Here is a 16363-nt window from a genome sequence, read left to right on the forward strand (position 1 = left end):
ATGTTGTGTGTAGTATAGGATATGTGCATACAGGAAAACACTTTTCAAAAAAGCTTTCTAAGCAGAAGAGGTGTCTCTCATCAAATGCTGTCTAGAGAATGAGTAAAATAGGTGGGGTCGTCCAACTGTTACAATGGGAAATGTTATGAAGCAATCAAATGCTTTTTTTAAGGTCACATGGCAATCGCCCACCGAGCGTGCAAGGAGGTTGTACCCAACGCGATTTTGACAAATATATTTATCATAATATAAGTTTATTACTATTCTATTACAGTTAGAAATATATAAATGTTTAAAATATTTTAGATTATCGCTTGCTCTCAGATACTGTTTAAAGTTATTTAGATATACTTTGGAGACCAAAAAAAATGAGGAAATGGTGTATACGGTGTGACCCTATACGACAGTGATGTGACACAGGGCCTGGCAGGGTGTACATACGCAACGCGCAGTGGGCGCGACCCCACACGTACATGACGTAACGCGTGGCTTGGTACTGCGTACCCGTCGGATACCAAAGTAGCAGCTGGGGGGACTTCATGCGTACATGATGTTACGCAGGACTCGGTGCCACGAACTTGTCGAATACAAAATGCGCATATTTTACGAGTTCAGCAATATGGTGGATAGGATTCTTGGAGTCATAGAGCTTGGTACGCTACCGGTATGGGAGTGCCGTTTTTCTCAACAACAACAGAAATACATATTTTTTGGGGAAGATATAAAACATTACATAATTTTTAAAGTTAAAAAAATATTAGAAAAAATATAGGTTTTAAAAACCCTTTGAAATTCACTGAAAAACCATACGTTTTACAGACGTTATAGTTAGGAATTAACATTTAAAAAACCACTGAAAAAACCATACAACAAATCAATGACCTATATAGACACTCATGTAGCTATTCAGCAATCCATGCAGTTGCTTACACACCAATGGAGAGACTAATACAGACTTTCACACAGTTTAGTCACTAACCCATGCATTCAGTAAGATATGTTCAATCACTCACTTATACAGTCAGTCACGCACCAAAGATATAATTCCTTTAGGCACTTGTAAATGCATTAATTCTTCAATACACCTTGGTATATATATATATATATATATATATATATATATATATATATAAATATAAATATATTCAAAACGATTCCCACCACTTCCAGACAAGCACCTGGCGAAGAAGGAAGAAGGAAACTCAGGCCTCTGCAGCAAAGTTTTTCAAGCAAGAAGTACTTTATTTGTCACCCCTCACGACCGTATATATAAAACCTGAGAAATTCGCCTGTTATATTAGTTGAGTTACACAGCATGCTAAAGTAGAAATGGATTCCTGAGAAGTAACATGGTCATAATTTAGATGTACAAACATCGCACCACAGTCATGTTTAAAGTATAACAGCCATATCTATCTATATCTATATATATATTCACTGAAAAAGAATTAGGTTTCAGGCACGTTATAGTTAGGAATGAGCTTTTAGAAAACCTTATGAATTCACTGAAATAACCATAGGTTTCAGGGACGTCATACTTAGTTGGACATTTCACTTGTACAAAACCATAGAAATTCCCCGTTATAGTAAGTTCAGCTAACACTATTGATGACGTCACATATTACATCACTCAAGACATGGTCAGGGACATCACTCATGACATCACTAATGAAATCTCAAAGGACATCACTGATGACATCACTGACGACATCACCCTAATATAACCTTTGATACACATACTCAAAAATAGAAACTAACATTTTCAAAACAATGGACAATTCAGTGAATTTCAATGGTTTTTTAAATGCTAATTTGTAAGTATAACATGCCTGAAACCTATGGTTTTTTCAGTTAATTTTTAAGGTGTTTTAAATGGTAGATTCTAATTATGCTTACAGAGGTAGGACATGTGAAGAAAGAATAAAACCACACAGAAAGAAGCAAAAAAATGCAGAAAGAAGCAACAGAAGTCCTCAAAGACGAAGAAAAGTGCAGGAAAAAGCAATACGCGCAGAAAGAACAAACAGAGGACCAGAAAGAAGCCTTGTTGCACAATCATCCTGTACCCTCAACTTTTTCAGACGGGTACTGGTGGTAAATGAGTCTGACTAATCAGTCCTAAAGCCAGTGCTATGTTAAAGACACTTAGAATACAGTTAAAACACCTACATACACTAGGGAACACATTGCATTGGGGTTCCCCTGTGATTAGCAAGACATCCTCTGTATGCCCCTAGTATATAATAGGGCAGGGGGATTAAAACTACCTATTAAAATGCGCCACAGGGTGCGCTTGCACACTGGTGAAGGGAGGGGGGAGGCCTGAGATGACATGTGTGCAAACACGACCAGTGAGCGTTTTAAGTTGTGGGATAAAGTCGCCTTGAATCCTGAGGGTCCTTGGGGGCCATCTAACCCACCAGGTATGTCCAGTAAGTGCCACAGACTTGCATTGCAGAGAGGTGTAAAATGGGGCATGGCCTCGGACCACCTCTCTGCAATGTAGCTCTGTGGTGCTTATTGGAGGTACATGGTGGACTAGTTGGACCTAGGGACTCACAGGATTAAACAGGACTCAATCCCCCAACTTAAAATGCGCCACAGGGCGTGTTTACACATGTCACCTCAGGCCCCGTCCCCTCCCTTCACCACTGTGTGAACGCGCTCTGTGGCCGTTTTAAGATGGGATATTAAGTCCCCTTAAATCCTTAGGGTCCCTAGGGTCCACTTAGCCCACTAGGTAGCTCCAGTAAGCACCACAGAGCTGTGTTACAGAGAGGTTTGAAAAGGGGCACAGCCTAGTCCACCCCTCTGCACACAGCGCAGTGGCGCTTACTGGAAGCACCTGGTGGGCTCGTTGGCCCCCAGGGGTCCTCAAGATTGAAGAGGAATTATTTCCCCAACTTAAAATGTGCCACAGGGCGTGTTTGCACACGTCATCTCAGGCCCCGTCCCCTCCCTTCCCCACTGTGTAAACACACCCTGTGACCATTTTAAGTTGGGAGAATAAGTCCCCCGGGACACTGCAGGAGCCAGCCCTGGGGGGTGGCAGTCCCCAGGGCCATGACAGGGCTGCAAGAGGGGCGCCATGCAGCCCCCCTCCCAACATTTCAAAGCCCCGGGGAGGTGGTGGTCCCTGGGGCTTGGGAGGGCCTTTGAGCCCCCCAACCATTTTTTCCAAAGCCCCGGGGCAGGGGGGTGGTGAGCACCCCGCATATATTCTCTTAAAGCCCCGGGTGGCAGTCCCCGGGGCTTGGGGGGACCTTTAAGCACCCCCACCCATATTTTTGGATGCCCCGGGGTGTGGGGGTCCCCAGGGATGGGGAGGCTGAGAGCCCCTCCACATATTTCAGAAAAGTCCCTCTGGGCTCCCCATTACATTAAACATATTGCCCCCGGGACCTGGCCCCCCCCCCCGGGGGCTATTTAGCATCGAAGCGCGGGAGCCCGCGCTTTTTTTTTTCTGCGGCCAGATGTGCGGATCCTACACACATCACTCGATTTAAAAAAAAAAGAATAATTCAATTACATTTTTGGGGACTTGGGGGTACTTGTGGGACCCCCTCAGCCGGCCTAGTGGGTCAGGGTGTTTCTACCCTGCCCCCTTTGCTTGTTTTGCACGTTTGTTTTCTGTTTTCTTGTGCCTCGGTTCTACAGAGGCACAAGATGGCTGCCAACACTTCCTGGTTTGGAGTGTTGAGAGCCAATTAGCATAAAGCTCGTGCTCGGGGGGATCCGTGGCCCTAGATAGATATGTATTTTTACTTTTGAATTTCACTGCAACTACTGAACAAATGTACACCATTTAACAAAAAGGCCTCTTTCTGAACCAAAAACTACATCTTTGCCAAATTTGGTGTAATTCCGTTCAGCAGGTTGGGCTGTAGCCGTGTCTAAAGATTCCTATGGAAAATTGCATGAGGAAAACACGTTTTAGAACCCCCTGTTTTCTCAGCCCCCTCCTGACGAATCACCCCGAAACTTTCAGAATAGGAGCGGACCAGAGCGCACCATGACTTTTGAGAATTTTGAGAAGATTCGTCAACCAGCGCCAAAGTTATTGGAAATAGAATGTTGTGGATTTCCTATGGGAAGTAGGTCCTAACTATAACTACCTACTGGTGACCGACAGTAGGTTATATATCGATAGATAGATAGATACGGCTGTAGTACTTCAAACACAACTGTGGTGCGATGTTTGTACATCTAAATTATGATCATGTTACTTTTAATCCATTTCTACTGTAGCATGCTGTGGCTGTAGTACTTCAAACACAGCTGTGTTTGGATATACGGTATGGCATTGAAATCGGTGACTTTGGTTGCAACAGTGTTATTCATGAGATTAAGTGAATTTTTACTTGAAGACTGTAATGTCTTGTCTACAGTGTACAGAGAAACTCTCCAACTTGGCATTATTTAATATATATGTATTAAGATGTCAGTATGGAGAATAGCATTTGAGGGCAGAACGGCTAGGGTGAAAAGGGCATCAAAATGGGGAAAATAGTACAAATCTTTCAGAGTTGAGCAAATCATAATGTTGATGATTTCATGATGGATATTTTTGTATGTAATTGTGTCTTTACAATAATGGAAGAGAAAGCATGAAGTTCGATTTCTTATATCCGTTTCAACTCAAATCCCCGTATGATCAAATAGGAAATGAAATATGTGGTTTAGGGTTTAAATTCTATTTTTAACGAGGTGGTGGGAAATAGGGCTGTTGACCTTTAAATATGGCACTGACTCTATGGCCCAGTTGAAGGCTCGGTCAAAATGCGTGGGTCTGTTTTGCTTTTTGGCACACATGCACTTTGCCTTAAAAACTAAATAAATATTGCAGTAAGACCTCTAACTTCCTACTGTGCCATCTTCCTATTTTGCCCGTTGGTGACTGTTTGGTGGATTAGGTGGATGGTATACGGGAAAATCTATTTTATTTATACCTGGGACATTTCTGAGTACTGCTAATTCTGATCCAACATTATTTATGCAATATGATAGAACTACTTTAAGAATTGCAGAGACTGGATTTATTTCACATTTAAAGAATTAAATAGTTGACTTCTAGACAAACTCCACGTGCATTTGGTATGTTGCATACTAAACGTGATTTTTTTTTTTTAAGGAATCCAGATACTGATGCACATCGGTTCCCAAGAACACCAGGTAAACCACCAGACCCCGGACCGTCCACTATTAGTAAAAGTAGAACTACAGATACATTTAAAACTGAGCAGCAGGCACCTGGAAGGAGCTTTTCATCTATGAACTTGAGAGACTCCAAGACTGAATTTAAAGAGGAACAGAAGCCTAGCATGATGCCCAGTTTCCTCACGGAGAGCAACCCCCTAAGTGCAGTGTCATCAGTGGTAAATAAGTTTAATCTTTTTGATGCAAAGTCTGACTTGGACGCAGCTCAGGAAGACTCCACGAGGAAACAGGCTGCTCTCAAGGAGCAGAGGAAGCAAGAGGAGCCTAAATCCCCGAAGCTGGCACCTCAGCAGCAAGGACCAGTTCTACATCAAAAACAACATATTGGCCCTACAAAAACGTCTTCTCAACAGCAGCAGCAGCAGATGGGAAGGCCCGTACCTCAGCAGTCAGCTGCAGCTGTTAAGGAATCTAGGACACCAGGTGCTTCCCAACAGAATCCTGCTAAGCCATCAGCACAAGTCCAAGACTCTGCAAAACCATTACCAATGTCCACAAAGCCTTCATCACTTCAACAGGCCGGACCTCCAGCTGCATCTTCTAGGCCTCCACCTTCTTCAAAACCACCTCCACAGCACCCTGAAAACGTAACACAAAGTGCACAAGTGACAGAAACTTCACAGCAACACGGACCTGTGAAACAGCTACCACAGCAAGCAGGGTCTGCAAAACCGCCTTTTCAACAAACCGGACCCCCAAAGGTGTTGCCTCCTGCAAAACAAGATTCTCATCCAGCAGGATCTGTAAAGCCATCACATCAACCAGTGGGGCCACCCCGACAAACGGATCCCACAAAACCTGTCACTCAACAAGCTTCACCTGCTAAATCAGCAGAGCACCCTCAGCCTGCTGATCCATCACCACAACAACGAGCAACTGCAAAACAACATTTCCCTCAAACAGGACCCACAAAAGCACCGGCAAAGCAGCCAGAACCTTGCACTTCATCAAAGGTGTCGTCTCAGGCACCAGCCCAAAAACATGCACATTTACCAGACCAGCAACTGGGTTCTGGAACACAACCTCACGGGCAAACAAAAGTTGCAGTGCTAAATACAGAACCACCCTCGCAGAAAACTATGTGTCCTCTTTGTTCGACTACTGAACTGCTGCTGCACACGCCAGAAAAAGCCAATTATAACACTTGCACCCAGTGTCAAATTACGGTATGCAGCTTGTGTGGCTTTAATCCCAACCCACATATGACAGAGGTGAGTGTTTGATTTGGTATTTATGTATACGTTCATATACAAGGTGTTATCTAAAGATGTACTTTATTGATGTTGAATTAATATTCTTATTGGCCAATTCCAATGTTATGACAATTACTCTGCAATTCTTTTCGACGTATTATTACAGCATTTTTCTGCATAAACTTCATTATTTTGTTTGATTTTCTTTTACAACCCAGTTTTCAAACCTTTCAAAACTGCTTGAAATCCATTGTTAATTTAAGTATATAATGAGCTGGTTCTTAGAAGGTCCATGCCCTACAACGAGAGAGAGAGAGAGACAGTATTTTTAGCTAGGAAGAAGACTGAAGAGAACATCACTACCTGGTCCTTTTAGTCTGCTAGCAGAACATAAACCTATTCAGAGTGAACCAGTGGGATCTGACCCTGGCAGTGTCAGAGGTTATAGAAAAATCTGCTGTAGATTCATGCACAATTTTCTTAGCCAGGAATACCAATAATTTGAAGGCACTTAATATTTAAGGTGAACAGCAATGACAACGCGGGGATTACCCCGCACTGCGATTACAATGCAGGAATTACAACGAAAGTTGTTACAACAACTTTCGCTGGAGGGTGCTCTTGGATAGGGAATAGGTTAATTTTTTATCCAACTCCTTCCCTACTGTCAACGTGGGCTGGAGTTGGAATAGAAAATTAAATGATTCCACTATCCAGCGCCCTCCAGCGAAAGTCGTTGTAACGACTTTCGTTGTAATTCCTGCGTTGTAATGGCACCCGTGGTAATACCACGCGTTGTCATGTCATACAACCATATTTAATTGAGTTTAAATCATTTGTTGAAGAATATCCTGCCATATGTATTGCGAAAACCGTAAGCCCCCTCCTCCCCCCAACTATGAACGATACGGAATAATTACATGGCTAAATAGAATAAAATGCCGAACAACAAAGTTAAGACATTTGAAAAATGTAGAAATGCGACCATGTAGTTGTCATGAAAGACTCACTATAGGGGATAGATCTTTTGTTGGGAATTTTTTTTGCTCAAGGAGATCCATAAAAATGTGAGCAATAACCTATTATTTGATCTTAAAATGAATTGCATAGGTAAACGTGCATCTTGCATACAGATTGTACAGTTAATGTTGAGACAAGTCAACAAATGTTCTTTTTTAGAGAACAATGGTAATACTGCTCAATACACATTGTTCTGATTTTGACTGATGTTCCAATATTATGAACACTTGTGTGAGTTGTGTTAAGGTTGTCTTTCTTTTACAGTTGTACAATGCGATTGTGTGAAAAAGGATTCAGCATTGCAATCTATATGCTGTGGAAAAGCTGTTTTCTGCTTGTTAACCCTTCCTCTGCATGACTCTTTGCCTATGGTGATCTGTCTGAATGTTGAAGACTGCTCTCGGAAGGTTAGCTGCAGACAGTTATCACTTGGAGCATAGGGTACTAATAGAAGACCACAACATTGCCACAGCCTGAAGATGATGTTGCATCTAAGGAATGCTATTGTAGAATCCAAATATGCTTTGTAAACCAAAGTCGAATTTATTTGTAACATTTATAGAGAGCATGAAACACCCCAGTCGGGGTATCTCCGTGCTGAAGTAGCTTTTAGACAGCCAGAATAGGGAGATCCGAACAGTGAAGTTTTAAAAAATGTTCTGAATGATAGGTAGTTGGTACAGAGGCAGATGTGACGAGGTAGTTGGTTCCAAAGTTGAGGAGCTAGATGAGTGAAGGATTTGCCTCCTAATCTAGCTTGTTTTATTCAGGGTATAAGAAGGAGATATTTGTACCCCGAACGGAGGGATCCAGAGGGAATGTATCTGACCAAATAGTCCGACATATATTTTGGCCCCATATTGTTTAGGGCTTTAAACACCATGCATCAAATCTTAAATTTGATTCTTTTGCGTATGGGTAGCCAATGCAATTTACAAAGTAGGAGAGGGAAGCTGTTCTAGGTGGAGCGTTGGTCACGAAGCGGGCTGCTGTGTTCTGGACAACCTGTAGTCTGTTCAGGGAGGTTTCCTTAGCTGAGATCAGCAGAGTGTTGCAGTAGTCCAGGCGGCTTAGGACCAATGCTTGTATAAGTGTTTTTTGAGTGGATGATGGGAGGAAGGGCAAAACTCTGCGAAGAAGGCTTAATGCGTGGAAGCAGGCACTATTGGTTGAAGTAGCATGCTCCTCCAAGCATAGTTTCTGGTAAACTAGGACCACTAAGTTCTTAACCACTTGTTTTGGGGTCGGGGCTGGGCCCAGCTCACCAGACCACCAGTTGGGTGACCACCTGGCTGCTGTATCTTTGAACAACATAATTTCAGTTTTTTCCGCGTTCAGCTGAAGGAAGTTGTTACTCATCCATTCAGTAATGGTTTTCATGTTCTCCGAGAAGGTGGCCTGGATGTTAGAATTGTTCTTGTCAAAGGAAGGAATTAGTTGTGTGTCGTCAGCTTAGGATATTGGTATGAATCCTAAGTTTCTCAGAGTGATGCAATGGTGCAACATAAATGTTAAATAAGGTAGGGCTCAAACATGAGCCCTGGGGTACACAGTTAGAAACAATGGTGGTCTGTGATTTGAAAAGGACCTAGGTTGAAGGTTTGGGGTTCTTCCTGCCAGGAAATCAGTTAAACATTTTAGTGCGTTGTCCTGCATTCCTATGTCTCTGAGTCTCTCTAGCAAGATATGGTGGGAGATGGTGTTGAATGCTGTAGACAGGTCGAGCAGTATAACAACTTAGCTGCTTCGAACGTTCAGCGCCCAGTGCTGAACGTTCGAAGAACGAATGCTGACCCGTCGGTCAACGGTCGTGCGCAGCACTGGGGAGGTAGCGCTTGTGACGACGGCAGCGCTTAAGGTGTTAAGAAGCACTGTTTGACCAGTGTCTGCAAGCATTCAGATATTATCTGTGACTGTCACCAGTGCCGATTCCGTGCTGTCTCTGGGACGAAATCCTGACTGTGTGTAGTCGAGGCAATTGGAGGTTTCAATGAATTTGGGCAGGTGTGTGTTAATGTGCTTCTCAACTAGCTTGCTTTGTAAAGGGAGTAGTGAGATGGGTCGATAGTTAGTGATGACGTCTATTCCCTATTCCCTATTTCCACTCCTAGGAAGCCAACTGGTAAGAGTGGTGTCTCAATCCTGTTTGTAAATTAAGCTTGCCTTCAGACTTTTTTGATGGGCCCGAATTTTCATTAATAAACTTAAGCGCAAAAGTTTCTCGTGATTTCAAGACTCGGTTAAAAAATATATATATTTGCGATGCAAACTAAAATCCATACGAAGAATGACGTGAGCATTTACCACTTGTATATTCTAGATCACTATCGAATGCCAGTCCATGACAGTTCTGTTTCAGTTAATTTTTTTCTCTCTTCATATAAGTTCACCAATTTTTTACATTTTCACTATTAAAGAACAGGTCATAAGAATCAGTTAACATTATCTTAGTTCCCGTTTACCGATTTCCAGACAGAATGATGACATTCCCACGGCACTTGGCACTGCAAATCCTGTTTGTTTAAGTTTACTATCAAAAGGGTTTTAGATTAATTGAGGGGTCTCCAACCTTTTCTGTATCGAGAGCTACTCATGTTCTATAAAACGCATCGGGAGCTACTAATATTATTAGTGCTGTAAAATTGTAATTTTTTAATGTATATAATTCAATCTAGCAAAAACTCTCTCTTTAATAAACTGGGCTGCACACAGATGAGCTACTCAGAGGTAGCTTGAGAGCTACAGTAGCTCACAAGCTACTGGTTGGAGACCCCTAAATGTAAATTGGAGAGTTTTATGTAGCGTGAACAAGATGCTTTCGAGTGACAGGGTGTTTACAGTAATAATGTTAATGAAAGTATGATATGCAACAAACGATATGCTGTGTACATATGAGTAGAGTAGGTCATGCGGCTAAGATTACATAAATAAATAGTAATGTCAATATAAAAGAAGAACAGAGCAGGACCACATAGCCATTTGAATTCTGGAATGGGCAGAGACCGATAGGTTCCGGGGCAGGGTTTAAATGTTGGTCAATAGATAGCCATCATAGCTCTCGGAGATGCGGAGGGGCATGATAAATGGAGCCACACGCAGGCAGGTGAGCGTTGTTCAACTGGAGAGAGAAGTATGGCCTCAATGTGAGAGAGATCTGCAGGCTAGTAGAAGTTTTACTTCTTTTTTGAAGAAGGAGGGGTTGTATCTGATCTCCAGAGGAAGAGAGTTCCAAATTTTGGGGGCCATTCCAAAAATGGATAGATTGTAAATGTTCTATTTGTTGAATGTTTGGGGTTTAAGTAATAGGGGACTTGTGTGGGGACTTGTGCTTCTGAAAGTTCTGTTTTTGCCAGATGGGCTCAATTTTTGGGATAGTTAAGAAGGGTGTTGTGATGCAGCACTTTATGGGTTTAACAGGCAATTTTCATATAAATCCTGAACTCGTAGGGTAATCATTGCAGTGAGTGGAGGTCAGGAGAGATATGATCTCTTTTTTTAGAGCCAATGATGAGCCTTGCTGCCACATTCAAGGTATACTTAAGCAGAGCTATTTTGCATTTCGGGAGATGCACAAGGGTAGCATTACCATAGTCTAATTTGGATATCACAAGTGCATGAGCCACTGTTTACAGATCTGCCGTGGGAAGGAAAGGATTTTGTTTCCTTAGTGCATGTAGTTGATAGTTAGCTCCTCTGGTAGCGGCACTGTTGTGCTTTTGCATGGAGAGGGTATTTAATGTTCAGGCTAATTCCTAGGAATTAAGCTGAGTCAATGATGTGAGGGGTACAGTTCAAGGCAGTAAGATGTGGAAGCCAGTCTTTAATATTAGTGGCGATCTTGAAAGGTGCGATTAATAGGAATTCTGATTTGAGGACATTGAGTTTGAGGTGCTTTCGGGTCAGCCAATGTTGCATTTTTGTCAATTTGTTATCAAGGGTGCTAATGTCATTGTGCAAGGTAATTTTCATGTAGATTTGAGTTTCATCTGCATACATGTGATAAAAGATATGAGAGAGATTTAGGATTTTGGTCAAGGCTCCATGTACAGGTTGAACAGTATCTGGGAGAGAGTGGAACCTTGGGGGACACTAGTGTACCTGGAGACTGGGTAGAAAAAGCAGAATTGATTATGTTGCGCTGAAGGAAGGAGGAGAACCCTTTAAGTATTATACTGGAGAGACTCTTACTATGTTGTAAGAGGTACAAAAGAGTTTCATGGTTGACAGTGTCTAACACAGCTCATAGTTCAGATAGGATTAGTAATCTAGATTTGTTATGATCGAGTGAACGTAGAGCATCAAACAATGTTGACGATGGCAGTTTCGGTGCTATGACTCTGAAACTGGATTGATAGTGGTCAAGGAGATGGAATTTCTCAATGTGATTGCGAAGCTGTATATGCACACGTTTTTCTAGGAGTTTGGCCATTGTTGGGTTGTTGGAGCTAGGGCTGTAGTTGTTGTGGTCAGAATGGTCGACGCTACTTTTTTTTAAGATATGAGTTACCTGTCTTCTTTTTAGGCATTCAGGTATGGAACCTTTTATAAGTGAAGCACTAATATTCCTAGTCCATAAGGGGAGTAGGAGGTGACTGGACTCATTCAGGAGTTTGGAGGGGATTGTTGAAGTAGTTGGAGTATTTAGAAGAAAATAGAGGTTTTGAGATGCCACTTTCATCGAATGCTTTAAAGCTGCACCAGGCAGCATTGTTTTTAGGATTGTGGTAAGAGTTTATTGAGCCTTATTCCAGAACATGAGTGGGGAGAAGGGGGGTTGCACATGGTATGAGTTCCAAAGTATTCTGGATCTTGGTGTTGATTACCATGGTTTTCTCTGCAAAGAAGGAGGCAAACATTTCGCAGTTAGTATTGGTTTTGATGGCAGAAGATGGGGCATTGCATTCCTTGTTAATTTATTTTTTTGACAATTTCAAATAGTTTTTTTGGTTGACTAAATACTGTATCTAGTCGATTTTAAAAGAAAGCTGCTTTTGAGTTTCGAATGTGCCTGTTGTAGGTGCTCCGTCTTTTTTTGTAGAAGTGTGAGGTTAGACAGAGTTGGTGTGTGTCTCCATGTTTTTTCAGCAAGTCTGAGGTCCCAGCATTTTTTGTTGAGGTTAAAGTTGAACCAGAGGTTTGATCTTTTGAACAGGACTCTCTTTAGTTGTTTGGGGACAATGGTATCCATAATTCCTTTCATGGAATTTAAGTAGTGATCAGTGAGGTCATGATCGTTATGCATGTTGGAGGGGGGAAGCAGGTTGCAGTTACTAATGACCAATTTAGTGGGTTAATATTGCGGGCGTCTGACTCATTGTTTGGCTTTTGTAGGTTGGCCCTTAGATATAAATGCTCTTTCGGATATGAAGATGGGGATGTAATGGTGGTCGGTCCAGTCGCAAGGTAGGATACATTCAATTTGAATAGTATTTTCTTTAGCAGGGATGAAATCTAAGGTGGCCCTTTTGTTATGATTGGGCCAGTTGCAGAGTTGGATAAGGTTGTGGTCTTGGAGCAAGGATTTAAAGCTGTTAACAAGAAGGTCGCTGGTGCTGTTGCAATGTATGTTGAAGTTGGGAAAAAAATCTGGTTGTTTTGATCTTCATTATGGGAGGAGATGATGTTCATGATCTGTTCAATGAATGTATAGGTGTCTCCAGGAGCTTGGTAAGTCATGTGGAAACGAACCAAGAGTTGGGGGTGGTAAAGTTGATACTAAGGTATTTGGAGAAGGGAAGAGATAGAAGTGGGGAGTGTGTTTCTTTCATAGTTAACATAACCCTGTGTATACCGGCTAAGCCCCCCCCCCCCAGAACAAACTGAATGGTTTAGTCTGATGATGTCTATACTGGGAGGCAGCAGTTTTTCCAGAATTGGAGATATGGAATCGTTCAACTAGGTTTCAGTGAGTATAAGGATGTCAAGGTTGAGGTTAAGTATAAAATCAGCTATGTCTACCGCATGTTTCACCGCTGAGCAACTGTTGAGTAACTCACATTTCAGAGACGTTTTAGTGGTATAGTAGAAGTATGTGAGATGGGTACTTATTATTATTATTGATGTACATGGAGATAGGGTGGGATTTCCTGAGCGTGTGGGTAATGATAGTCTGATTTTTTTCAGCTGGTGCCACTTGGTCCGTAAGAGCACAATTGTAAGTGGTGAGGAGGTAGAGGATATCGTAATTTGATAACTGTCTAACTTAGCCTATTAGATCGTGAGGAGTGGTCAAGATTCAGTTTACAGCTCCAGCTGTGTTGTGATGCCCAGGCATTCAGAGATCTAGGAGAAGTGTGGCAATTGGGAATTGGGATGGTGTGATTGTGGAGGTGAGTATTGTGTAGGGACCAGTTATGCTCCAGGTTGGAAGTGATAGGCACTAGTTTAGGATGTTTGCCCTATTCAAGTGTAATTTGTATTGTATGTTATCTAGCATAGAGTGTGTGTGTGTGTGTGTGTGTGTGTGTGTGGAAATTCCTGATTGGTTCTTGGGAGGTGGAACATCTGTAACTACTGATAACATTTCTAACCATTGGCGCGTAACATAGGTTTTATTGTTAGACCACCACATTTTTATTTAAATTGCTCAGGCCGTTCTGTGTGAAAAAAAATTCTTTCAGTGATTTGGTTTTGCCCACCCGTGTATATGATCTCACTTCCTTTTACCAGAATACATTATTTATCTTATATTCTTTTTTCTGACAAGTTTATTGAGATCATATTATTTGCTTGATGCTGACTTGCCTTTATGCGCCAGATTGCATAGTGTCAATACCAATTAAGCGATCAGGCCATTTGTGTATATTAGCACTTTTATGTGCCTGTCAATAATTCTAAATGAAAGCCCTTTGCATCCTTCAAAACATAGAGTAATTCGGTCCATAAAAGGGCAAAGGAGTGGAGTGTAGGCCATTTTAAATTTCCATTGGTTTCGGCATCTCATAGTTTGCTACTTGTAAGATAATGTCTTTGCAGAATCAACCCCATTTTCATAGACTGATGCTGTCTTCTTTTTACTTTGTGCTCTGGGGCTCTGTTAACCAGACCTTGGTCATGTGCTCTAACCCCTAAACATGTCAAAATGGGCTATTCTCCTAATTGGCTCATTTAGCTTTCCTATAAGTCCATAGTATATGCTAAAAAGTGTACCCAGGGCCTGTAAGTTAAATGCCACTAGTGATTGCAGCACGTATTGTGTCACCACTAAATTGACAATACAGATAATTTCTGCAGGCTTACCATCAGTAGCTTGACTTTGCAGGTTTTAATTGCAAATTTATTCTATCAAAATAAACCCTTTGGACAGGCCTAAACTCTCCTTTTAAAAGTGGAGTCAACCCTAATTACACTTTAAATGCCCAGAAGGCATTGTGCATGATATGTAAAAGCTGGTCATGTAAAGGTTTGATGCTAAACATATCTTTACAGTGACGATGCCCTAAAAGCTATTTTCACTAAAGCAAGGTTAGTTGTTCCTTAGGAAAGCACTGGGATCCATGATTACATTTGGTAAAGTTTATCTCCAGCCAGGAAACCAGATAAATAATTCGTTCTTGAACTTAGTTTATTGGTAAAGTCGGATTTGCAACAAACATTTTACAAGAAGGAACTTATAAAAAGTCACCTTTTACCTACCTGCTGCCACTATAGACCCATTTGCATACTTTTCCAACTGTCACAAAGGAGCTGAATAGCTCCTAATTGAGGTATGAGCTGGCTTCCAGGGCTGGGACAAAGTGTTTGGATCTGAGGAGGTGTCCTGTTCCTCTAACAAGATGACCATCTGGGCAGTGCCCAGGAAATTAATTATCTCCATAGGAGCCTGCCCTGAAACAAGCCCCATTCCCCTAGCTAGTCAGCCACCAATCACAATTGCAGAGGAGCTACCCACGGAATCGGATTTGAGTGTCCACAGGGAGGGTTTGCTAATTTCCCTGATCACACTATTAGCATGGGTACAGGAGCTATGCACAAGGAGAAGAAGGTTCTGCCATGTTATATTTTGGTAGAGAGGGCACTCTGGAAGTGTTAGCATTTGCACATAGTAACTTCTGCAATAATGGGTGGGGTTACCTTGTGAATTATTTCCTTATTGGTTAGGGAGGAATAAGGAGTCCCCCTGCCCACAGGCTAGTGCCAGGCAGAAATGTGGCACACCTGGGTGCCTTTGTCAGAACACTACTGGGTCTGTAGAAGACAGAAGAAGCATTGCCCCTGCTGTTGTAACCTGTATGGAGAACCCCAAGTGCTTAACCTGCACCCACTTGTACCAATGATTAATAAGTGAACTAATGGGGCACAAAAAACTGCAAGAAGCCCAATAACTTGAAAGAGCTAAGTTGGCCAGTTCCAACTGGATCTGTCATGGACCCTACTACTGGAGTCTGTTGGAGTTAGTCAAGAATCCTACGTGCAGTTTCTGACATCCTGGAGTCCTTGCATGGTGTCAAAATGGACTTCTCCTCTCCAAGCTTGAAATCGGAAACTTAGACTAGGACTTAGAAACCTTTTCAAGATTTTTTGCCTGGAAACCAGACATACAGACTAAAACCAACCTGTTAAGCTAATGCGTTGAGGCCGTATTGTCAGTTGGCCTGACTTCATCTTGCCTCCTTCTACGTTCTTGTCCGCAGCCGCAGATCTGTTTCAGCGGGTCAAATGTCAACCAGCATCTGGCGACAATAATTCCTCTCTGGTTATAGCCTGCAACGTTGCCCCACTGAGGAAATCTGATAAAAGAGTTTAGAGGTAGAAATCTTCATCTGACCTGACACTAAGCAGCATCTGATCGACGCCAACAGATTTGTGGTGGTGAACTCTAGACTTTTCTAGGGGTGGGCGGAATTTGCATAGTAGGGCTACACAAAGCTCCGCGAAATGGTAAAAATTCTCTGCAAGCACGCAGAGTTCCGCGAACACCCAATGCTTTTTTC

At 42.2% G+C, this 16363-nt stretch overlaps 1 protein-coding gene across 2 annotated transcripts in view; it reads left to right on the forward strand.

Annotated features, from left to right (window-relative positions):
• PCLO (piccolo presynaptic cytomatrix protein) overlaps positions 1-16363 on the forward strand; it is a 1259786-nt gene that overhangs the window by 100156 nt on the left and 1143267 nt on the right. For both annotated transcript variants that reach the window (XM_086919783.1, XM_086919788.1), the window contains exon 2: positions 5132-6428. In XM_086919783.1, coding sequence (XP_086775909.1) covers positions 5132-6428 — 1297 coding nt within the window. The remainder of the gene's footprint in view (positions 1-5131; positions 6429-16363) is intronic.

This window comes from Lissotriton vulgaris, chromosome 1_1 (assembly GCF_964263255.1).
Source record: "Lissotriton vulgaris chromosome 1_1, aLisVul1.2, whole genome shotgun sequence".
Lineage (NCBI taxonomy): Eukaryota > Metazoa > Chordata > Amphibia > Caudata > Salamandridae > Lissotriton > Lissotriton vulgaris.